Source organism: Anolis carolinensis, chromosome 5, assembly GCF_035594765.1.
Source record: "Anolis carolinensis isolate JA03-04 chromosome 5, rAnoCar3.1.pri, whole genome shotgun sequence".
NCBI lineage: Eukaryota > Metazoa > Chordata > Lepidosauria > Squamata > Dactyloidae > Anolis > Anolis carolinensis.
Window position 1 is genome coordinate 169163717 of NC_085845.1, and position 24141 is coordinate 169187857.

The window sequence follows — 24141 nt, forward strand, 5'->3', positions numbered from 1 at the left end:
TTCATTGCGGTTAATTGCAGCTGGCTTGCTCTCCCACCTGCGCCACAGCCCGGGCCCACAAGATGTAGAGCCAGCCTTAAATGGGTATGTCTCTGTATTCAATTTGTTGGAGAATATGAGCACAAAACAAAGGTATAGCTGGGGGAGAAAAAAAGAAGTAAGAATTCTTCAGTAAGAATTCTTCCCCAAATGACATTTCCCCTCAGCCCCCAAGTTTCTGGCATTGCAGGAAGTAAGTAAGAGCATGCCAATGTTTTTAAAATTGTACCTGTCAACTATATTTTTTCACAAGGAGGTTTCCTATTTACAATAATATACATTATTTATGTATTGGTTAATATATGAGACTACTATTTTACTCATTAATGCATATGTATAAAATTGTATCTAAATTTTAAGTTACACAGATTAACAGTTTGGATATAGGTAATGGAATAGGGTATGTGTGTTGTTGTAATGTCAGAAATTAGGAAGTATTGTGGAACACATTTTAAATGATCATTCTCTTGCTCAAGTCAGTTTCTACTAGTAAAGTGAAATCTAGGCAATGAATTTGAATTTCAGTTCAATGCCATGTTTTCAATACTTTTTGTTGAAGAAAGATTATTACTTTTGTTTGACTGAACTGGTGCCACAACGAACTGAATTGGAGGGAATTTCTATTTCTATATAATAATCATAAAAATAATAAAAATTGATAGGAGACACATGTGGGACCCACTGTGAGGAGAATCACGTGATCTAGCATCCCATAGGTTGGGGAAACAAACACAATCAGTCCTATGGGGTGTTCAAAAGGGCTCCGATCTCCTTTTGCGTTTCTCATAGGGGAAGAAAGTGGGGATCCCTAGGGATTCTCTATCAGTCCAGGCAGGCAAAAGGCTTACTGGGGTCTCCCCAAAGACTAGGAAGTGGTGCAAGGATTACATGGGGTTCATGCAGGGAAAGGGGAAAGGGATCCCTGATACCTAAAATTTTATAAAAAGGCATAGAAAAGACATTTCAGATTGTGTTGCCTGTGTTTATTTATAAAAAGGCAAACTCATTCATGAAAAAGAACCAATTCTTGTGTGGGGAGGTGAATCGGGGCCAAAAAGCGAGATGGTAGTTTAGTTTAGAAAATGCGGAATGGAATTGGTCCGGAGAGTTTTTGTTATTGAAAGGGAAGTGAAAGCAGCATCGGATACAATTTATTTCTCTGAGTTAATATGAAACAGAGGATAAAGGAGCCTCAATGGAGAGAGACTGCCTGAGGTTTTTGCTACTGTAAGGGAGGATACAATGTATCTGTGTGGCTGAGGTCTATTTGAAAAAGGAAAACCAGAGTTCTTATGAGCCTGTGGAACTCCTGGCAGAGATCAGCTGTGTGTCAGAGCAATGTGAGTGCAGGGGCTTGTGTGTTCGACATAATTTTCTCCATTTAAAGCATGTATTATTCCACAGAATTATGGAATAGTAAAAAAACGAGCTAGCCAAATTCAAGGATCAACTGGATTCAGAATTTGTGAAACTGAGTAGTTAAACTGGCACTGGAGGTCCCTAGTCAGATGGATAGGAAGATTAAAGAAAATATGGAAAGCTCAAAACTGCATTGGCACCCAGTGTCTTTGGAGATCATTTGCTCTTAGGTATCTGAAAATAAGTTAGGCCGGCTTTACATCCAGGTTACCATATTCTAGCATCTGAAATCTCAGTAGTATATTATGCAAATATTTAAAATTTGCAAAGGAAATATAGCATACAAAGTTTAACATCAAACAGAGAAATCACACTTAAATGTTGCATTGTTTTGCTACCACTGTTTTTCATTCGTGACATCATTTATACAGAAAACATCAACCTAAGAGAGTAGTTTAACAGGTTAAAAGGCTAGATTTAGAACCTGAAGACGAAGTTTAAACCCCTACTTGTTTATAAAGCTTACAGCAAAGTGGGAAACTATCCAGGTTTCAATGGCTGCCCAAACATTTCACTGCAGTGTGGAGGATGACAGTGCCCAATACTTCCAGTGGTCTGAGAATGGATGAGAGACTCCCTCCTGGGCACACAGAAGACTGGGTGACATGGAAGGCACTGAACAGACTGCGCTCTGGCACCACGAAGTGCAGAGCCAATCTTCAGAAATGGGGCTACAAAGTGGAGCCCATGACATGCAAGTGTGAGGAAGAGCAAACCACAGAGCACTTACTACAATGCGGTCTGAACCCTGCCACATGCACAATGGAGGACCTCGCAGTGACACCAGAGGCACTCCAAGTGGCCAGATTCTGGTCAAAGAACATTTAGTATAATGCCAAGTTTTTAACTTTGTTTGTGTTTCTAAATACATTGCAACTGTACCCTCGGTTTAGCTTCTGATACAATAAATAAATACCACATTTTTATTTAGCCGAAAATGCCTTTCAGTATTATTCAGAATGAAGGCACAGGGGTTTCTGGTGGTGTCATTTTGTTTTGTTTTTTTGCCACTATGACTCTTAGTACTTACGGGAAAAGAGTGCATTCTTATGAAAATGCCGAAGGAAGCTGTGTAAGACTTGACACACAATCAGGTGCTTTGGATCTCAAATCTGAGAAAAAAGAGGAGGAAATATATATATAATTGTCATTATTGTCATCGTTGTCATCATTATTTGATTCATATGCGAAAATGCAGAATAAAGTGAGTGCAAAAAGGGGAATCAAAAGGAAAAACGGTATGTAGTTTCATTCAGAGATACAGATGGAATAGTTAATTTTCACTTTAAAAAATTCTAGTTTTAATTTTCTCCCAATTGATTTTTCTTCACATTAAATGTGTACTTATGCTAAGATGTTGTACTGCCACCCAACTACAGGTTGTTAATGACCACAGTTAAGGTGGTGCTTTTCGTATATTAATTCCCTCTCATCCCACTGATTACAATGTCCCACTCAAGCATATGCTTAACAATCTGCCAGCTAATTAAATGGTTTTTGGTGTACAAACAGAGCTGCTATTGGATTGCCAGATCAAAAACTGGAGAGGGTTCCTGTACCTTTAATGGTTTTTACATGAGGACATTTCAGCAGGTCTTGCTTGTGAAATGGCTTTTCTGTAAAACCATCAGAAGTGCAGGGCTCTCACTGGTTTTCATTCTGGCAACCCTAGTCTGCCTTGCACTGGAGCGGCTGAGGGGGAAAAGGAAGGGGCCTGAGGCTGTTAGGAATGGTGGGAGTTGAAGTCCAAAACATCTGGAGGGAAGGCCCAAGTTGGCCCATGCCTGCTCTAACTCATAAGAGATACACCAGAGCCTTACCCTGGCTCTTGCGTCTAGTTTTAGTAGCCAACCATTTGAAAGGCAAACAGTAACTTGCTCTTCAAAATCTTGATGTGAAAAAAAGACCATATATATCTGTCAGGAAGCCTAATGTCTGGTGTTACAGAGATGCTCTTTTTTCCTGCACTCATCTGTCTCTTCTGGAATGTTCCATCAGCTGTGAGAATCAAGGGATTCTTGATTCTGCCTGTGTTTGTTCCAGCAGAGAAAACATTCTCCACATCGGAGGATGAGAAAAAAAAGATGCCTGACAGAGATAGACTAAGACAGTTGTGAGATTTTAATACAAACAGGTTAAGCGTTTGCATTTCGATTTGGACGTTAAGGATGTACACTTCTAGCCTCAACAGCTGAAAAACGGTGCTTTATGTGGTAAATGAAATTAGCCTCGTGGCCTGAATTGTTCCCAAGAGGGCCCTTTTGAAACAAATCTTGCGATACGATTACCCCAGGAGAAGGAGGTTGACTGAACACAGGGGAGAAACGAGAGCAGGCCCATGGAGTATTGCTCAGAAGTGTATGAAAGCGTTGGGATCCAAAGGAGAATGGCAGGAGACGTGCCAAGCGGAGATACACTGACAAGAGTAACGTGAGGAGATTTGCAGGTCATTCAGGCTGAGGCGTTCTGACAGAATGACGTGGAGAAATTTGCACAGTGAGAGCCGAGGTTGCCTTCTGTAGGATTTAATGCTGCGTAACCCATGTCAGGAGAAGTAGAAGCAAGATGGAGAGAAAGTGCAAACCGCAGCAAGCTCTCTCGCGCTCTCTCTTTCTCTCTCTCAGAATCTGATTAAATAGAGCTGCCAAAAAAGGTCAGCCCTCGTTGACTTGCTGACAGGTTGGCTGGAAGGCACCATGAGTCGGAAAGGAAGTGATATTGATCACATTTTTAAAACAAAACAACCCACGTCCCGAGCCCCCCTCCAGCCATGTGATAATTAGGTAATGGTGGCTAGTTGTTTGTTGTTGTTTAGTGTTTTGAAATCGGGGGAAAGAAATGCTGTGGTCTCTGTAGGAAAGAAAAAGGAAAGCAAATTCAGTGTGAGGACAAGGAACTGTGGAAGAGGCTTCTCCTTTTCTTTTCCATCTGACTACTAACTGTAGACTGGTTGTGGCAGTGGTTCTCAACCTGGGGTCCCCCCGATGTTTTTGGCCTTCAACTCCCAGAAATCCTAACAGCTGGTAAACTGGCTGGGATTTCTGGGAGTTGTAGGCCAAAAACATCTGGGGATCCCAGGTTGAAAACCACTGGGTTATGGGGAGCATACCATGCCCCTACTAAAGCAGCTCCCCTGGCTGCCAATGAGTTTCCGGACCGAATTCTGGGCTGTGGCGCAGGCTGGTTAGCAGCCAGCTGCAACAAATCACTCTGACCAAGAGTTCGAGGCCCGCCCGTGCCTGCGTCTGTCTCTGTTCTATGTTATGGCATTGAATGTTTGCCTTATATGTGCAATGTGATCTGCCCTGAGTCCCCTTCAGGGTGAGAAGGACAGAATATAAATACTGTAAATAAATAAATTCAAAGTTAAGGTCATAACCTGTAAAGACCTATGCTTCGAGTCCAACCTATCTTTGAGATAGGTTGAACCGGCACGGGCTTTAAGATCTACCGGGGAGGCCCTCCTCTCAGTCCCACCTCAGTCTCAAATGCGGCTGGTTGGGGACGAGAGAGAGAGAGCCTTCTCAGTGGTGGCCCCCCAAGGAAGATCAGGCTAGCCCCCACCCACTAAGCCTTCTGCACACAGTTGAAGACATGGCTTTTCTGACAAGCCTTTGACCATATTTAGATTCTTTACGAATATATATGAGGACCTCCAGATTCTTTATCAAGCCCTTTACTAGACTGAGATTGATTGTTTTCTTTACCTGTGGCAATCGCTGTATTTTACTGTTGTTTACTTGTTATTTTTTGCACTTTTTGTTTTTGTATGTTGCACCCTGAGTGCTTTGTGAGCCACCTCGAGTCCCTCTGGGAGATGGTGGCGGGAAATAAATAAAGTTTATTTATTTATTTATCTGGGCATGCTCCATTTTGAAGCATGGCCAGTTAGTGGAGAAACAAGTTTAACTTGGAGTGCAGCAAAACCTACCTGTCAGCTCACCACAGCCGCTCCTGAATGAACACACGAGACTCTTTGTGGTATCACCAGGAACTTTTACTGTAGGAAACATGAACATCAGAAAAGCCAAGAATGGGAGGCTCCGGCCAACCCTCCTTTATATACCCTCCCCCTCATTTGAACAGTCTCTTCCCGCTCAGTAAAACCCCGCGCAAATTCCCCGCCAAGTCCATCAGCCGTTTCTCCTCCGAGTCCTGGGACGCAGGTGTCTTATCAATGTCAGTGACCCTGAAACTCAGAGCCACATCCAGGCTCTAGTAGCAGGGTTCTGACATGGCGTCCTCCTCCCCTTCGTCCTGGAAGGAAAAGATTAAACACAACTATTGTTCTCCGCTGTCCAGAGTTCCTTTATACTTTTTTAACAGGCTGCAATGGAATACCGGGTGTACCTTTCCTAGGTCCTTTGGTAGCCTCAGCTCATAGGTCACTTCGTTTATTCTTTTTGCTACCCTGAATGGCCCTATATAGCGTGGAGCCAATTTCTTGGATGGGAACCCCAATTTCAGGTTTTTTGTGCTCAGCCAAACCAGATCTCCTTCGCCCAATTTGTCCCCCTCTCGGCGCCTACGATCCGCAAAGAGCTTGTACTTCTTTTGTGTTTCCCGCAATGCCTCTACCACGGTTTGCCACCCTTGCTTGATTTTGGCCGGCCATTCCTCGTCGGTCTGGCCCTCCCCTTCCTTCCACTCGGGTAGCCTGGGGAAAGGTGCCACCTCCTGTCCGTATACTATTTCGAATGGGGCACGACCTGTGGCCGAATGTACGGCCCCGTTAAAAGCCATCTCAGCAAACGGAAGAAGGTCCGCCCAATCATCCTGTCTATAATTGGTGTACATCCTTAAGAATTGGCACAGTGTCTGTTGGGTACGTTCGACCCCCCCGTTGGTCGCGGGATGAAAGGCCGAGCTCAGGTTCCTTTCTGCTCCTAACAGCTGTAAGAATTTTCCCCAAAATTTTGCAGTAAATTGGACTCCCCGGTCACTAATTATCTTGTCGGGACACCCATGTAGGCGATATACATGCTTCACATACAAATCAGCAAGTTTTTCAGCTGAAGGAAGTTTTGGCAGAGCCACAAAGTGTGCCTGTTTTGAGAATAGGTCCAATATTGTCCAAATGTATCTGTGGCCTCTGCTGGGGGGTAGTTCGCCTACAAAATCCATGGCTACGCATTCCCATGGCCTCATGGGCTCCACCACCTTCTGCAATAGCCCCTGGGGCTTCCCCGGTGGTGTTTTTCCCTCTGCACATAATTCACACTGCGTGACGTATCCCCTGGCGTCTTTCCTCATTCCGGGCCACCAGCATTGTTTGGCCAACAGTTTAATAGTCCTGGTGGGGCCTAGATGACCCGCACCCTTGTTATCATGGTACTTCCTTAACATTTCTCGTCTTAAACATTCAGGAATATACAATTTCTTATTTACAAACACCAAATCCCCACACAATTCTCCCTTTTCTTTGTTTGTTTGTAACCATTTGTCCATTCCATACGCTCGCTTCAACTCTTCCTCCCATATTTCTCCTCCCCCCGTGGAAATGGCAGTACGTTTGTTTTCTTTGGCCGCTTGTGCTCGAGTTAGTACTGCCAGGCCCCATTGCTTATCAAGAAAAATACTCCCTTCAGATTCCTGAATTCCTCCCCCGTGCTGAGGCATCCGAGAGAGAGCGTCAGCGAGTATATTATGTTTCCCCTGGAAGAATCTGAGTCTGAAATCAAAACGGCTGAAATATTGGGCCCATCTAATTTGCTTCGCTGATAGTTTACGAGGGGATCTTAGATACTGTAAATTTCTATGGTCAGTCCACACCTCAAACGGTGTTCCACTTCCTTCCAGGAAGTGTCTCCAGCACTCTAGTGCTTTTAGAATCGCTAAGGCTTCTCTCTCCCAAATCGGCCAGTTTTTTTCTGTATCGCTAAACTTTTTTGACAGATAGCCACATGGCTTCAGGTTCCCCCCCTCGTCTTTCTGTAGCAGAACTGCCCCATATGCCCGGTCTGACGCATCGCAATGTAATACAAAGGCTTTAGACATATCAGGGTGCTGTAGGACAGGCTCCTCAGTAAAACGCTTTTTAAGGGCTTCGAAAGCTTCCTGGCATTCTATTGTCCAGGTCAGTTTGGCCCCTGGGGCCTTCACTTTGGCTGTTTCTCCCCTACCTTTAGTCTTTAACAAATCCGTTAATGGCAAAGTGAGGCGCGCAAAGTCCTTGATAAATGTTCTATAGAAGTTTGCGAACCCTAGGAAGGATTGCAGCTGCTTCCGTGTTTTGGGGGCTTCCCACCCCCTCACGTCTTCTACCTTCGCAGGGTCCATCGCCACTCCCTGGGAGGAAATCCTATACCCCAGAAAGTCTATCTGGTCTTTATTGAACTCGCACTTGGCAAGCTTCGCATACAGTTTTGCTTCTCTCAACTTTTGCAGGACTTCCCTGACTAGTTCTATGTGTTGCTCCTTAGTCCGAGATACTAACAATATGTCATCTAAAAAAACAAAGACTCCCTTGTACAACAATGGATGCAACACTTCGTTGATTAATTGCATGAACGCGGCGCCTCCGCCGCACAAACCGAAAGGGAGCACACGATAATTGAATAATCCGAATGCACAGGAGAAGGCCGTCTTCCACCTGTCCTCTGGTTTAATCTGCAATTTATGGTACGCTTCAATTAAGTCCAATTTAGTGAATATCTGTCCCTCCGATAACTGGGCGATCAAGTCCTTCACTAAAGGTAGGGGGTATTTATTTCCAGAACTGATTGCATTCAGGCCCCTGTAGTCAATGCAGAGCCTCAGCGTTTGGTCCTTTTTGCGCCTGAACAACACAGGCGCCCCTAGAGGGGAATTTGAAGGCTCTATGAAACCCCTCGCTAGGTTTTTATCAATGTATTTTCTCAGTTCCTCCTTTTCCCTAGCCGACATTGGGTATATTTTTGCCTTAGGAAGCTCTGCTCCTGGGACTAGCTCTATCTTCACTTCAACTCTCCGCTTCGGTGGGAAACTGTCTGCTTCCTTCTCATCAAATACGTCCACAAAATCCCGATACTCTGGGGGTAATTTATCTGCCAGTTCTGCTATCCTGATAGAGTCTTCCTCCCCCCTTTTCCCCGGCTCCCTTTCCACTTCCTGGCTCCCTCCTTCCAACTTCATCCTGAAGATCATGCTCTTATCCTCCCAGTTGATTTGCGGGTTGGCCTGCCCCAGCCATGGCATGCCTAGTATAACATTATAGCTGGCTATTTGTGATATCACAAATGACACCTTTCCTTCCCAACTCCCTATCTTACACTTTACATCTTCGGCACTGTACTTAGCTAATGATCCCGATGCTGTGGATCCGTCCAACTGCGAAAAAGCTATTGGGGATTCTAGGTTCGTTCTTTCGCATCCCAATCCCTCGGCTAATTCAGGGGAGATGATGTTCCTGGAACATCCACAATCCACAAATGCTTTGCAGGTTGCTTGTTTGCTGCCACTTTCCAGCTGAATGGGGACCACTATCATGGCTTTGTCCTGACTTACCAACCCCCCCGAGTGGTGCCTCATCGGTGGTTCTTCCTCGGCGCGTTTCCCTGCCACGGCTCTTGGTTTGGGCGGGCCTCCGCCTTCCCCTTTTCTCTGCCAGCACTCGGCAGCCCTGTGGCCCAAACGGCCGCACACGAAGCAGCCCCTCCTGCTGGTGCTCACGTTCCCTGTCGGCTCCGTTCTCCTCCCGGCTGGGGTTGATCCCTCCTTCCGGCTCCCCTCTTTCATCTGCGGCCGCTGCTGTAGCCCTCCTCGGTGCCTCCTCGCCTGGGCCAGCGATGTCTCGATGCGCCCCGCCAGCTGAATCCATCCGCGCAGTGTGTCAGGCTCATCACGATGCACCGCCCAGGAGAGGATCTCCCGCCTGAGCCCCTCTTTGAAGAGTTCTATCTTTGTCACTGCAGACCATTCCGGCACCTTTTCAGCGAGGCATTGGAACTCCTCCGCATACTCAGATACCGACCTCTGCCCCTGGGAGACGGTCTTCAACTCCTCCCTCGCCCGGATCTGCTCCAGTGGATCTCGGAAACGGGTCTCCAGGGCCCCCATAAAGCGTCGGAGTGACCCCAGACATGGGTCGCGCCGCGCGTGTAGTTGAACGTACCAGCTGGCCGCTCCCCTCTTCAACACTGCACCAATGGCCCGTACCCGGCTGGATTCCGTTCTAAAAGTGTGGGCATTGTCCTCCATATAGCCCCTCACCGTGGTCAGGAAAAAATCCAGTTCAGAGGACTCTCCCCCAAACTCGATCCTTAGTTCCTCTCGTCTCGGTAGGGGTCCCTGTGGTGGCAATCCCCAATCCTCCGCCCGTCGCAAGCCTCCTTGCGGGCCAGTGGGCCCCGCTGCTGCTTCCCTTTGTCCTGTGCCACGCCCGGCATTCGCCAGGGGCACCAGGGTCTCAGTTGGGAGCGTAGCCGGGATTCTCGGAGGCTTTTCCCCTTCGTCGTCACTCTCCTCCACCCGCGTCAGGCTCGTTTGGATCTTGGGCCGGGCACCGGGCTCCTTTCGCATTTCCCTTCCCTTCGGTGCTGGGAGGTCTGCAAAGCCCTGGCTGCTTCCCATGCTCACGTCCCACATTGAGCTAGCCCGGAGTTCCCTTCCTCGCTCCGGCTCCGCCAAAACCGCCAGGCGCTCCATCGCCCTCGACATCACTGCCAGGGTGGTCTCCATCGCCGACATCCTCTCCTCCAGAAACACCATCTTTTGCGGGCCTGGGGAAGGTGAACCTTCCTCTCCTCCGGTGCTATCTCCCCGCACCACTCCGCGCCTCTGGGTTACCCCATTTGGCTGGGCATAAGCGGTGGATGACGCCAGGGCCGCCAGCTGGTGGAACTCAGCGTCCGTCTCGGGAGTGGCCCTTTCCGACCTTCCTCCTCCGGCGCCCAAGAGCTCTTCATCCTCCACTTGCATGTTACACCTCACCGCTACAGCGGGATGGTGTCCGTATTCTTGGCTTAGTGTCAGCTCACCACAGCCGCTCCTGAATGAACACACGAGACTCTTTGTGGTATCACCAGGAACTTTTACTGTAGGAAACATGAACATCAGAAAAGCCAAGAATGGGAGGCTCCGGCCAACCCTCCTTTATATACCCTCCCCCTCATTTGAACAGTCTCTTCCCGCTCAGTAAAACCCCGCGCAAATTCCCCGCCAAGTCCATCAGCCGTTTCTCCTCCGAGTCCTGGGACGCAGGTGTCTTATCAATGTCAGTGACCCTGAAACTCAGAGCCACATCCAGGCTCTAGTAGCAGGGTTCTGACACCTACCTATATATTCAAAGCATCTCACTTGACTTTCCTGAGTAAAGTGCCCTTCAACAGATTATATTCTGTGTGAGGGATGGACACAGGAACATGACCGTAGTATTACCATTTCTCAGCACTGGTTAATAGACCATTTCTTTGCATTTACTTTGTACCTTATATTTCAATTTTCTGTCACTGACTTATAAGATCACAGCCAAACATATCTCCAAATGTAGGCTGGTAGCCTGTTGGTGTTTCATGTGTATTTGAATTCAATTTTGGTGAGAGTGTACTTCTTTTGCCATGATGGCACTATTCTGTTCACAGCAGAAGTCTGCAAGTTTAACTGTTGCACATTGATGTGTGCATTCTCCCATGATTTTAAACTAATCAGTTGTATCTTCAGTGTATCCCTGTGTTCACTTGGACACAGCAAACACATTCACAAATATGCATTTGATTGCACTGTGTCATTATTCTATCCTAAAGCACAGTTATCACTTAGAAACTTAAGCTTAGATTTGCATTGAGGTAATAGGCTTAGGGTGCATCTACACTGTAGAATCAATGCAGTTTTACACATTACTCAATGTTGTAGAATTCTGGGATTTTCAGTGTGATGGTGCACTAGCACTCTTTTGGCATAAAAGGCTGAGGACCTTGTGAAACTATAATTTCTGTGATTACATGGCATTGAGCTATGCTTGTTACAGTAGTGTTGTTGCAATTTACAGCATTATCAGTGTCAAACTGCATTCACCCTACAGTGTAGGCGCACCTTACGTCTATGAATATTAATGCTACAACTTCTTTCTTTCAGTTAGTCTCAAAGACTCTACAAGATCCTTTTGCATAAGGAAGGCTTAACTTACAGTAAAGTCTTAGAATTATAGCTCACCTATGGATCCCTCCTCAGTTTACTAAAGTATTTATTAATTTCTATTTTGACATGTATTTCCATTGTAAGCATTTATAGGAATTGTATCCTGAGTCATACTGTTGGTGCCTTTCACCAAAAGTCAGTGGCTTTTACCCTTCACAACTAAAGGCAGCATATATACAGTACACACATCAAGATAGCTGAAAGTGGAGGTAAGGGACAGGGCAGCTGTCTCAATTTTATTATGTAAGGTTTTAACAGGCAACATCTATACTGCCATATAATACAGATTCATAACGCAGTTCCTTATTATATGGAAGTATAGACTCATATAATGTAGTTCAATGTGGTTAAACCGCATTATATGGCAGTATAGATGGGGCCCCAGTGCCTCCACCATACAGGAAAACTACCCTTCAGTCGTGCAGCATTGAGCATGATAATAATCATCTTTTGAACAGTACTCATGTAAGTTTTGAAAATGGCTAGCTAGCATCTATGGTGTGGCATGGAATTATGTGGAAGATTACAGCTAATTCGTAGAAGACTGGGGGTTACAACCAATTAATATATAAGGATTTTTAAAAAGATGACAATAAATATAAAAAGTGGATTTTAAGATTAGGTTAATGGGACATATAGGTAAGAAATGCATTTATATATTTAAGATAAAATTCTTAGTACTATCTATCTTGTATTAGGTGGATGAATATCGTAATCCTAGCATAAAAGGATTGGCTAACAAGATTGGAAGATTTATAATTTTAATTGTAGATTTTGATAATGGGAGTAAATAAGTTGTTGAGTCATGGCATTTATTCATCTTGGGGAAGTAGAACTTGCCCTCATCTTTATTGGAAGTTGGAAGGAAACGCACCACCCTTTTTTCTTTTATTGTACTTTTTGCTATTTCTATATATTTGTTATTCTTTCTATTTTTTCTTTCCTATTTTCATTTCTACTATTTTAATGCTGTAAGCTCTTATTCCTTTTTTTAAGTAGTACTTTTTGTCTGGGGACATTCCATGTTTAGTGGAGATTGTCTCAGTTGAGCAATAACTCATTTTATGACGTTATATCTCACAGAGATATAAAATATAATATAACTGAATATGGCTTGACTTTGATTTCATAATATACAGTAGGACCCCCATATCTGCATGGGATAGGTTCCCAGACTTTTCATTGATACTTGAAACTATGTATAATAGCGAAAGATTGAACTAAAGCACTTCCGGCCCATGTACACCATAATTTCACAGGAGAAGCTGGGGAATGACTATCAAGGACATATTTTGTTGAGCATGGATGAATAAAACCATAAATAGATAACTATGTCATGGATAAGGTGGTCACATGTTACTTGCATTTTTCCTTTCTCACATAGACAATGCTTTACAATTTTTACTTCATTTATTTTGAACTTAGGCCTGTGCGACATGCACTATTAGAGATAGCTATTTGCTTAGGTTTATTTAATGTGCTGTAGTTTGAGCAAAAGTTCAGATTTTTTAAAAGTACAACTGTACTTACTATTCAGAAAACTTGGGGGCCTGAAGCTCAGGATTTGAGACTTGGTCTATTTTGGCTCATTTGTTTTCGTCCTTTCCGATAGTCCCAGATGTGTCCATTTTTGTCTTCTTAACAACCCGCTGGAAAACAGATTAAACTGAGTTATACAACTTCATTCCACATAGTCAACTGTCTATTTTCTTTCCGTTTTAACTTGCTGGCAAGTCCCACAGAGGCCATCCCATGATGCATGGCGACTTTCAGTGGCTGCCCGTGAGAATCGGTGTTGCTCGCATTTTAAAACAGAGAGAAGACTCACTAAAATAAGGAGGAAGCGGGGAAAGCATGAGAAAGGACAGAAAAGGACGCAGGATAACTGGCCATCCCAGAAGACGGAGAAAGATGGCAGGGAATGAATTAAGATGGTTCCCTCTGCTTGTCATTGTGATGAGGTCCATAGTGACTGGTGAACTATATAAATAGTCAAAGGGTTTATAAATATCCAGGCAGTTCCGAGTTACAAACATCTGACTTACAATGACTCATAGTTACAAACAGGGATGAGAAAACAGGATGTGAGAGAAATCTACCCCTAGGAAATTCACTCTTGGAAGAGTTATCATGTCTCCACTGAAGCTTTCTCACCAATCCTTGTTTCCACAACAAGCCATTCCACAACAATCCAATGATCACAGGGACAGAAAGTAAGGTGAAACCTTCTGAACAGGGACACAGACAGCAAAACAAACACCACTCTTCCCTATGCTTATATATGTGTGTGTGTGTGTACACACACAGACTAGCTTGGGTACCCAGCGATGCCTGGGTTATTTGAAATTTGAAATTAGTTTTTGGATGTTAGGTAATATCAGTTTGGTCATATGTTACGCTATTTGTAAGAAAAAAGCCAGTCTTTGCTTTTATTTTTTTATGAATGATCCCATTAGAAAATGTGAAGGACATGGGTGAACTACAATTCCCAAAACTCTTGGGTCAGTCCTCCCAAAACTCCCCCAGCTGGCTTTGTTAGGTCTGTGTGCCAAATTTGGTGCAGACCCATCATCTGTTGGGTTCAGTGTTCTCTATATAAGGGTGAACTATATTCCCAGGCCAATCACTCTGAAATCGTGCCAGTATGCACACTTGGCAATGTTGGATCTGTGTGCCAAGCTTGGTCCAGATCTGTCACTTGCTGGGATCAGTGTTCTCGGAATACAGGTGAACTATAACTCTCTGATGCCAAGGTCAGTCAACCCAAGTTGGCAGCGTTGGGCCTATGTGTGCCAAGTTTGGTCCAGATCCATCATTGGTGGGGTTCAGAGGGCTCACGGAATACACGGGAACTATAACTCCCAGAGATAAAGGTCAATTACCCCCAAAATCCACCAGTATTCCCAGTTGGCCATGTTGAATTTGTGTGTCAAGTTTGATCCAGATCCATCATCAGATGGATTCAGTGTTCTCTGAATACAGGTGAACTATAACTCCCGGATGTCAAGGTCAATCACCCCCAAACCCCGCCAGTATGCAAAGTTGGTTGGGTTGGTTCTGTGTGCTAATTGAGTTATAGGTCCATTGTTGGTGGGGTTCTGAGTGCTCTTAAATTGCAGGTGAATTACACATCCCAGTCCCCATAACTCATAAATCATGGTGAATTCTCCCCAAACCTATTATGTTCAGTTGCCAATTAATTCTCTGTTTGCTGTGTGCCATAGGAAAGAGTTAAGGGAGAGGCAGTGGATGGGGTCATGCAAATGAAGAGAGAAAGGAACACTGGGATGTGCTCTCTGTAACTTGCAATGTCCTGGGAGGGGGTGACTTGGTGGCTCCACAGCACTGGGAACTATAGCCTGTTTGTGGAGATAGGAGGCTAACTGTGTGAGCGGACACCCTTGCCATATACACACATACAGATTTTCACTTTTATTACGTGTATAGATAGATAGATATGTGTGTGTATGTGGGTGAATATATATCTATATCTATATCTGGAGTTATAATTACAAAATGTACCTGTTCCAACTTGCATACAAATTTAATTTAAGAACAAACCTAGAGAACCTATCTTGTTCGCAACTTGAGGACTGCCTGTATACAGTATATGGGAAGAGGACAATCTAAAGCCCTTTACGTGTTCTAACGTTTCAGCTTCCATCAGTTATGACCATTGAGTTTTGCAGTCCAACAACATCTGGAAGGCCACAGTTTGCACATCTCTGATCTATTCACTGGTACAAATAAATAAATTTTACTTGTGTTTTTTTTAATTAAAGTAGATGTGTTTAAAGTGGTGTTTATTCATGTTTCTCATAGAAATTATTTCCTTTTTTAGCGTCTGTTTTGACAATGGTCTTCAAAGGACTTTCTCCTTCTTTACAGAGAATAAAGGTAAGAAAAATTTTTGGTGTGCTTATACAAAACATGTATAAGATTTATCCCTACATTTTGTGGAATATACTGGGAAGAAAGATATTAACTATGAGGTGGGCAGTTGTACATGCAAATAAGGTTGCAAGAGTGAAAGTGGAGACAGCTCCTGTACTTTCAATTGGTGTATAGAAGAGGAAGTTTCAGTACAACAACAACAACAACAACTTTATTCTTATACCTCGCCCCATCTCCCCGAAGGGACTCGGGGCGGCTTACATGGGGCCATGCCCAGACATAACAATATAAAAGCGAACAATGCAATAAAACAAATCAATCAACAATAAAAGCAACAAAATTGATAAAAACAGTCATAAAAGGTCAGCATACAAAATAGGTATTAAAAACATGAGTTGAATTCATGGATCTGGGCCAAAGTGCAAAATATGTAGAAGTCATCAGGGAGGGGTAGTTAAACAGCTGACGTAGTCATTAAAGTGCTAAGTGTAATACTGAGAAGGCATACCTATGGGTCTATGCTCAGTGGGCAACCTACATGGGTCAATCATCTAAGGCCTTCTGGAAGAGCCAGGTTTTCAGGCTCCTCCGAAAGGAGAGGAGGGTGGGGGCCTGCCTGATCTCTCTAGGGAGGGAGTTCCAAAGCTGGGGGGCCACGACGGAGAAGGCCCTCTCTCTCGTCCCCACCAACCGCGACTGCGAGGGTGGTGGGAGCGAGAGAAGGGCCTTTCCTGACGAGCGAAGAGAACGTGCGGGTTCGTAGGGGGAAATGCGGTCTCTATGGTAGGTGGATCCAAGTAAGTGTTGTTTGCTACCTGGTTGCAAAACAAAGAATATTTCTATATAACCACTAAACATATAGGAGCCCTTCGATGTTCAGTGTGGTAACCCAACATGTAACATGTAAAATGTCTGTACGGCAAACATGTTTTCCATAATATGCACATTACAACTAAATGTGTCTGGTTATTAGGGGGAAACCAGTTCTTATTGTTCTTCCAGGCTATGGTAAATGTGTACTTGCCCCTGTATAATGTGTGAAGTAGCAGACATTATAGTTTACTGAAGAAGTGGAAATCTTAAGACTCCTTTATTAAAATATTTATAAGTCATGCATATTAAATAGTAGGGCAAATATGAAAAGAAGAAGCTTTAAAAGCAGTTGAAATTAATTTTTCTCCTTTTTCTTAATCTTCCAATCTTTTTTGAAGTCATCACTTTAGTCACTCTTCAATTACATTCTTTTAACCTGGACGAGACCTGAATGGATCAAAGCAGAAAGCAAAATGTTTTAGAACAGACCTCGGGCCTCTCAGAGACCTACTTTTTATAGTGCATGCTAAGGCACAAATATAAGTTTCCTTTTACCCTGCCTTGTAGATAAAAATTTCAAAGCTCTTTGGGGCTCTAAAAAAATTAAAAATATATCCAGCTGTTGTTTATATCATAACCTCATGGCCTAGCTTTATTTTAGGGGCTGCTGCTGGAGTTTGAGCTGCTGCTTCAGTTTGAAACAATGGGATAACGGTTTTGGAATAATTTCTGAGAGCCAATATAAAAATTCACATATAATCTGTTAGAGCCTGAGGTTGATTCAATGCTAGGGTGCCTTGGCCTCATTTATACTACGTCTGTTACCAATTTGTACAGCATCCAAATAAGTGGGTTTGTATCCACACAAGCTCATGCAATTTTTTAAAAAGTTGCTTACAAGTGTGGTCATTTTTCCTTTCTACCATTTCCCCTTCGTTCCTCCTTTTAATAAAGAAAAGAGTATTGATTAGTAAATACAGCGTGACAGGTGATTTTTTTCTCTTTAAAGTCTGGAGATACCTCAGAGAAGCTGGAGTCTGGTTCATTTGCTAATCCAGTGTTTCTCAAACTGTGCTCCTCCAGGTGTTTTGGACACCTGGATCCCAGAAATCCCAGCTATTTTACCAGCTGTTAGGAATTGTAGGAGCTTAAGTCCAAAACATCTGAAGCAGCACAGTGTAAGAAACTCTGTGCTAATCTAATAGCCTTCCATATCCAGGTTTCTCCTAGATTTCCATTTTTTCACTCAAATTATTTCTCTCCAACCCCCTTCTTGTGTTGCTTAAGGAGCACTGAGGGACCTGGGAACCATAGGCCCCATCTACACTTCCATATAAAATCCAGATTATCTGCTTTGAACTGGATTATATGGCAGTGTAGACTCATATAATCCAATTCAAAGCAGATATTATGAATTGTTTAATTTGATAATCTGGATCATATGGCAATGTAGAAGGGGCCATAGTCTTCAGATTGCAGAATGGTTGCTACTAAATCGTTTTTAAAATACCAATGATATTTAATTCTTTTCTATTGTTTGTATATTTGTATATTTTAAATTGTATTGAAATGCTTTTAATGTAAGCCAGTTTGAGTATCCTTGTGGAGAAAAAAAGTGGGATATAAATAAACATGATAATAATAACAGCTGAGTGACTCTATGCTAATGGACCTGAATCTTTGGGTTTGTAATCTTTTAAAGGAACAGATATATGTAAAATAAACATGGTAGAATTTAATACATTCTGTTTCTCTTATAAATTTCTATGTACTTTTATGCCCTAAAATTAGGGCTAGTATGCATAATTAACATTTATTCTCAAATAAAAAATACATACTCACCTTCAAATTAACAGTGGCAGTCTTCATAATGCAACTTCTAGCAAGTATCTGGAGTTTTTAGTCCTTAACCCCCACTATGCTCTGTTCTAAACAAAATCAAGGGATACCTCAGAGTTTTGCACAAAATTCCAGAGTGTGCTTTGGCTTTGCGGCTTCCTGGCCAGCTGAATTGAGTCTATTTTCATCCAATCCATTGACCACATGCATACTAACAGAATCAACACTTGAGAGCAGTACTGAGATAATACTTGGGCAGGATGCCTACAGCGAATGCACATATCTTTCTAGCAGCAAGAGTTGAATACCCATCCACCAAGGGAACACCTTTGGTCAGGCAACCTTGAAGAATGACCAGAACATGTAACAATTGCAGCGATGTGTTTGCCAGGGTTTTTGGGCTGAAAAGTAGAGACATTTTTGTAACTTTACTTGTTTGTAGTTGAAGTTATTTCAGTGAGTGTTGCTTATCATGCAACCAGATAACAAGCAAAACATCGTATAAAAATAGGATGAAACTATTTTGGGGTTATAGCTAGTAATCAATATTTTGGGGGAAAATTAATCAATTAGTTTTCAAAACAGAACAAGTAATTTCATGTGCGGGTTTAATTCCAGTTGTGAACCAGGAAAGTAGGGAAAAGTGAAATTCACAATATTGTTATAGTGCAAAGTGGCAAAGAAACATCACACTGAAGCAGAATAATGATTTTTTTAAAAAGTTATCAGTGAGTAGCTCCCCATACACATTTCAAAGCAATGATGTTCTTTTTCTTGAAAGCTTAACCTTTTGGCTCCTGTATGTCTGACAGTACAAAAATGGTTGTACTTTGGTACAGAAAATGCTAAGAATAATAGACAGAATAATAGAGGTCCGTTTTCTCCAATTCACATTGTACGCTGTGACTTTCCTTCTGGAGATGTGGAAGGAAAAAGGCATTGCAGAAGTCTGGGAAGAATAAAGCTTCATCTTGTGCTTCCCCATGGCTTTGCAATAACAATTTATATACTGACCTGGGTAACAAAAGGATTTTGTTGTCATTGGCAATTCATATGTATAGATGCAAAAGCATAAAGCAGTAGAAAACTGTTCATTATGTGGTAAAGGAGGACTAAGGCAAAATCTGGGTCAGAAAGGATTTCTTATATGCTATACAAATAAACATACATTTTAATTTTGAGTTTTTCAAGAATTATGTTTACTGTTGGGGAACAAACAAATGCAAAAATTCCCAGTGCAGATACTGCTGTAGTACTGAAGCTAGTAGTGTTTGTGACTCAATATGGGACAAAAAGTTACCGGTATAAGAGATAAGAGATCAAGATCTTTGTCGTCCATCGGATTAGGCCCCTAATGGAGCTCATGGTGTTCTTTTCCCTATGGAATGTAAAAGATAAAGAGCTGGGAACTTAGAAATTAGAGAGTAGGGAAAGCTTTAGAGAGGTTGCAGTGGTCAGATGTATTCCCTAGTCTTTTGTCTCACTCTTACTGTCTCATTCACCTTCTCCCTCTACTGGTTTAGTACAGACTTGCAGCATTGTCATCAGAAGGAAAGACCCAATCAAGTCATGCAGTAGCAAGTAGTGCTTGCACAACCAATAGAATATAGAAGGTTGTGATGATGAAGGGATTATCAGCTTAGAGAGTACATGTTGCTAACAAGGTCCATGGAAGAAGAGCATCTTAATTTAAGGCACTTGGTCTAGCACTCTTGGAACATTCCACAAGCAGATGTATTTTGCCAGAAGAAAGGACAGGTATTGCTACCAGCAGGATTAATACTTTTCCTGCTTCTGTTGCCTTCTAGCCACTGTAATTTATGGCAGGGAGAATGTAGCCTTTTGTTTGAAGTCATCCTCTGTTTGAAAGACTTGCTAGTTCAAGTGTATTGAAAAGATAGAGAAACCTCAGAATGGAGATCAGGGTCCTGGTCCTTGATCTTATTTATCAGACGTTACCATCTGGACTGAGAAAGCACTCAGGCCACTGGGTCACTGTTTTCCTCTATAATGAGATATATACATTGCTGAAACTTTTAGATTTGTATCTATGTGTATAAATGCTTGTTATTATTGTCATCAAGTTGGCTTCCATTTACGGCTGCCCTATGAATAAGAATCTCCAAGACCTCCTGCCATCAACAGCCTGTTCAGATCCTCCAAATTCAGGATTGTGACTTTCTTGATTGAATCTATCAACCTGTAGTGTGGTTTTCCTCCTTTTCTACTGTCTCCCAGTTTACTAAATATTATCAAATTTGACAAAAATATATGCCCTCTTTTTCATTTTGCATTTTCAAGTGTTTTTAATGCATAGCAGGCCACCCTACTTTAGTATACAGCACTGCCTTAGCAGGCTCTATGGTTAAGATCATTGTTGAGAAGAGTTCTTTTTACCCCAACCTCCTACTTTCTCTTTTCCCAATCTTGTTTACATTGTTGTCTGATAAATTCTGCAGAGGAGAATAAGGTTGTACATTTTTTCTTGCTTCCAACTCCAGTTGCTCTGGTGACAATTCCTTCATGATTTTCTCTGTGAACTAGTTAATTCTTTCCTCCTTTAAGCTGTTCACAGAGGGGTGAAGAAACAATATGAATTGAAAGTGAGGGAAAGCAACTGTAGAGCAGCTATGAATTATAATGTCTTGATGTCTAGTTTATAACTCAGCACTTTAAGATTGCCTATGTGTTGTTTCAATTCAAAATATTATACAGAGGAAGAATATTCCAATCACCTTGGCATGTAGTAGTTTTTTTTTAATCACGTCGTTTCTTGAACATCTGCATAGTTCAGAACTCATATTATGGATCAGCATTGTTGGGACATCTGCTGAAGCCCACTATTGAAAAAGTGACCTACTATCAGACTCTGATGCCTCTTGGCTTTGTTCCAGTTCTTCTTTACCTTCTTGTTCACCTATACTTTCTAAGATAGTTAACAATGCAGGAAGAAAAAAAGAAAAGAAAGAAAGACAAATTTAATTCTTTTCCCCCTGAGAGCTGATGGCAAGTGGGTCCAGAGGAAGAGACAAGGAGATGGGATTCACATTCAGGGCAGGTAGGCAATGAAGAGTTTCTTGCTACAGGACCCTCTGAAACCCCAGAACAGCAATGGTATTACAATATATACACTGTGATTTATTTTGCCTCTGCTATGTTATTTTAGGCTTGATGATTTTTGTGGTAATAATAATAATAATAAAACTTTATTTATACCCCGCCACCATCTCCCCAATGGGGACTCGGGGCGGCTTACATGGGGCCATGCCCAGGAAAAATACAATATAACACAATATAAAAACAACATATCATAATACAATTACAACAATACAATAAAGAATCATATACAGTACAACACAAAATCCAAAGAGCAATATAACAGGGCAGGCCGCACTAACACTCAGTTAAAACTCGGGGTGAGAAAAGGATAAGAAAAAGGATAAGAATAAAACCACAAAAGCATGTAACAGTTACTCTCCGAAAGCACATTGGAAGAGCCATGTTTTTAGATCTTTCCTAAAGTCTGAAAGAGTGGGGGCTTGCCTGATTTCAATGGGCAATGAGTTCCATAAACGGGGGGCCACAGCAGAAAAGGCCCTCTCCCTAGTTCCTACAAGGCGGGTCTGGGATAAAGGCAGTGGCGACAGGAGGGCCTCCCCTGACGATCGCAGAGATCGGGCAGGTTTATGGTAGGAGATACGGTCACGAAGGTAGGTGGGTCCCAAACCGTTTAGGGCTTTATATATGATGGTCTGCACCTTGAAAGCCTCTTTGTGTTTTGGAATGTCTGTAGTACCATATGGCTAGCAATGCTGAGGCAGGTAATATTTGTTCAAGAGTTTTATGGCTAGAGTTGTTTTTTGAAACAACTAATCTTCTCCATGGCTTGATTTCATAATTCCAAGCATTCTTTAGGCTCTTGTTTGTGGAATTCGTTGTGTTTTAATATAATTATAATTGTTTGTATTCTGTTTTTGTTTTGTGAAAACAATTATTGTGGTTTCAAAGGATTCCACACTGCTAAGAATAGTTGCTTTACTTATAGAGTAGTTGCCAACTTTCCAGCTGTGTCTTGGAATGGGTTAAAGCATTGTTTGTGACTATTATTACTAGAATGCCTGAGAGGGAAAAATCGTATTAAATGATTTTGCATAGGTAAAATTAAAATGTCATATTCTGCATCCTGATTTCTCTCAGAAATCATCAGTCCCAAGTGGATAAAAGAGACCTCACAAATACATCTTCAGACAGTGAAGTGGTTTTTCTTAATTCCCTTTACAAATCTAAGCCTCCCTTCTTCCTTCATCTGCATTCTCAGTTCATTGTGTACTCCCACACCAACTTTCTGCCTCATTGATTCCTCACTTTTTTTTGTTTTTGTTTTTTTTGCAGTTCTCCCTTTACCTTCCCCCCTTATACACAGAGTTTTGCATGCCTGTAAATGCAAGGCTATCCCTAGTCCAGAGCTTGAAATGCTTCTTTTTGAATTACTGATCCCAGAACCCATCATCCAGAATGGCTTCTGATTCTAGGAGTTACCTTGTTTTGTTGTACATTAAAATAGTTTGTGTTTTTCCGTGTTCTGCTGCCATCTTTGTGATGTGTGAGTATGAGTGATGTGATTTTTTTGTTACATTTGTATGAGCACAAGGACACTTGAGACAGAACAGAAAACATGATTATGAATGTGATCATATATACTGTAGAATGGTGAACATTTTGTCTTAGGACTTCTGATTTCCCTCACATAATCATTCTCTCACAGTGTTAGAAATAAAAAAACAAATAACTAGTATAGTGTAGTTTAAGCCAGAATGTTCCAAACATTTCATGTTGGTGCTGACACACTTTTTAGTCTGCATCATTTTGCAATACAGTAATTCAGTTTTACCAGTAAATCAGAGATCAAACCAGCCCCTTATAAGAGATACAAACACATACCAGAACCTTTACAAATCAAATATATGGGGACACAACATATGTCATGAAAACTTTTCATTTACATATTTTAAAATATACGATATATTGCTTATTTCACATATATTCAAGGTTACTTGTTACGTTCATGTAACACACTTACACACTGCAGTGGACGCACTAATGTGTTGCAACACACAATTTGGAAAGTTCTGGTTTAAGCACTGGATTGCAACAGGTCTCTGCTGAGCCATGGATACCCACTGAGTGACCTTGGGTAGGTCACATACCCTTAGTCTCTGAAAATTCCATGATAGGTTTGCCTTAGGGCAGTGGCTCTCAATCTGTGGGTCCCCAGATGTTTTGGTCTTCAACTCCCAGAAATCCTAACAGCTGGTAAACTGGCTGGGATTTCTGGGAGTTGTAGGCCAAAACACCTGGGGACCCACAGGCTGAGAACCACTTCCTTAGGGGGTCACCATAAGTCAAACCTACCCTAGGATTCTCTTGGCAATATTTATTTTAAGGGTTGCCTTTGTCTTCCTCCAAGACCGAGAGTGTATGAACTGCCCAAATTCACCAGAACCTGTCTGGACTCCTCATTTGGGACAAGTTGGAGTAGGTTCAGAGAATTGCAACAAGCATGGTAAGTGCTATGGAAAACAAAGGCATGAAGAAAAATTGAAGGAGCTAGATGTTCAGTTTGGTGAAGAGAAGACTGAGGAGTGACATGATTGTATTTTTTAAATACCTCAAAGCCTGTCACAGAGAGTTAGGTACAGGCCTGTTCTTTGCTGCCCCAGAGAGTAGAACTAATTCTAATGGTTTGTAGTTACAGGAGAGTATATTTCGATTAAACTTTAGAAGAGATTTTTTGACAGTAAGTCAGTTCAGCAGTGGAACCAATTGCCTAATGAGATGTTGGGTTCAGCTTTTCTGGACATTTTCAAAAAGAGCTGGACAGCTACCTGTTGGGGATTGCTTTAGCTGGAAATCCTGCATTGTGCAGGTGAGTTGTACTTGATGGCCCATGACACCCTTTCCAACTCTATGACACGTCCCTATGGCTGAATGGTCTCCTTGAGTCATAGCCTGAACTGCTTA

At 42.4% G+C, this 24141-nt stretch overlaps 2 protein-coding genes and 1 long non-coding RNA gene across 4 annotated transcripts in view; 1 reads left to right on the forward strand and 2 right to left on the reverse strand.

Moving 5' to 3' along the window:
* Nucleotides 1-24141, forward strand: part of tcf20 (transcription factor 20) — a 237147-nt gene that overhangs the window by 52998 nt on the left and 160008 nt on the right. For both annotated transcript variants that reach the window (XM_062980992.1, XM_062980993.1), the window contains exon 2: nucleotides 15416-15471. The gene's annotated coding sequence lies outside the window, so the exon portion shown is untranslated. The remainder of the gene's footprint in view (nucleotides 1-15415; nucleotides 15472-24141) is intronic.
* Nucleotides 5395-10715, reverse strand: LOC134299147 (uncharacterized). Its single transcript, XM_062980994.1, has 2 exons — nucleotides 8944-10715; nucleotides 5395-5715 (listed from the first exon to the last, which is right to left on the reverse strand). The coding sequence occupies exons 1-2, from the start codon at nucleotides 10489-10491 to the stop codon at nucleotides 5674-5676; spliced, it is 1590 nt and encodes a 529-aa protein (XP_062837064.1). The 5' UTR covers nucleotides 10492-10715; the 3' UTR covers nucleotides 5395-5673.
* On the reverse strand, nucleotides 16637-18331 carry LOC134299149 (uncharacterized). The gene is made up of 2 exons (XR_010006306.1): nucleotides 18124-18331; nucleotides 16637-16728 (listed from the first exon to the last, which is right to left on the reverse strand). It is a non-coding gene; the product is annotated as an uncharacterized LOC134299149 (long non-coding RNA).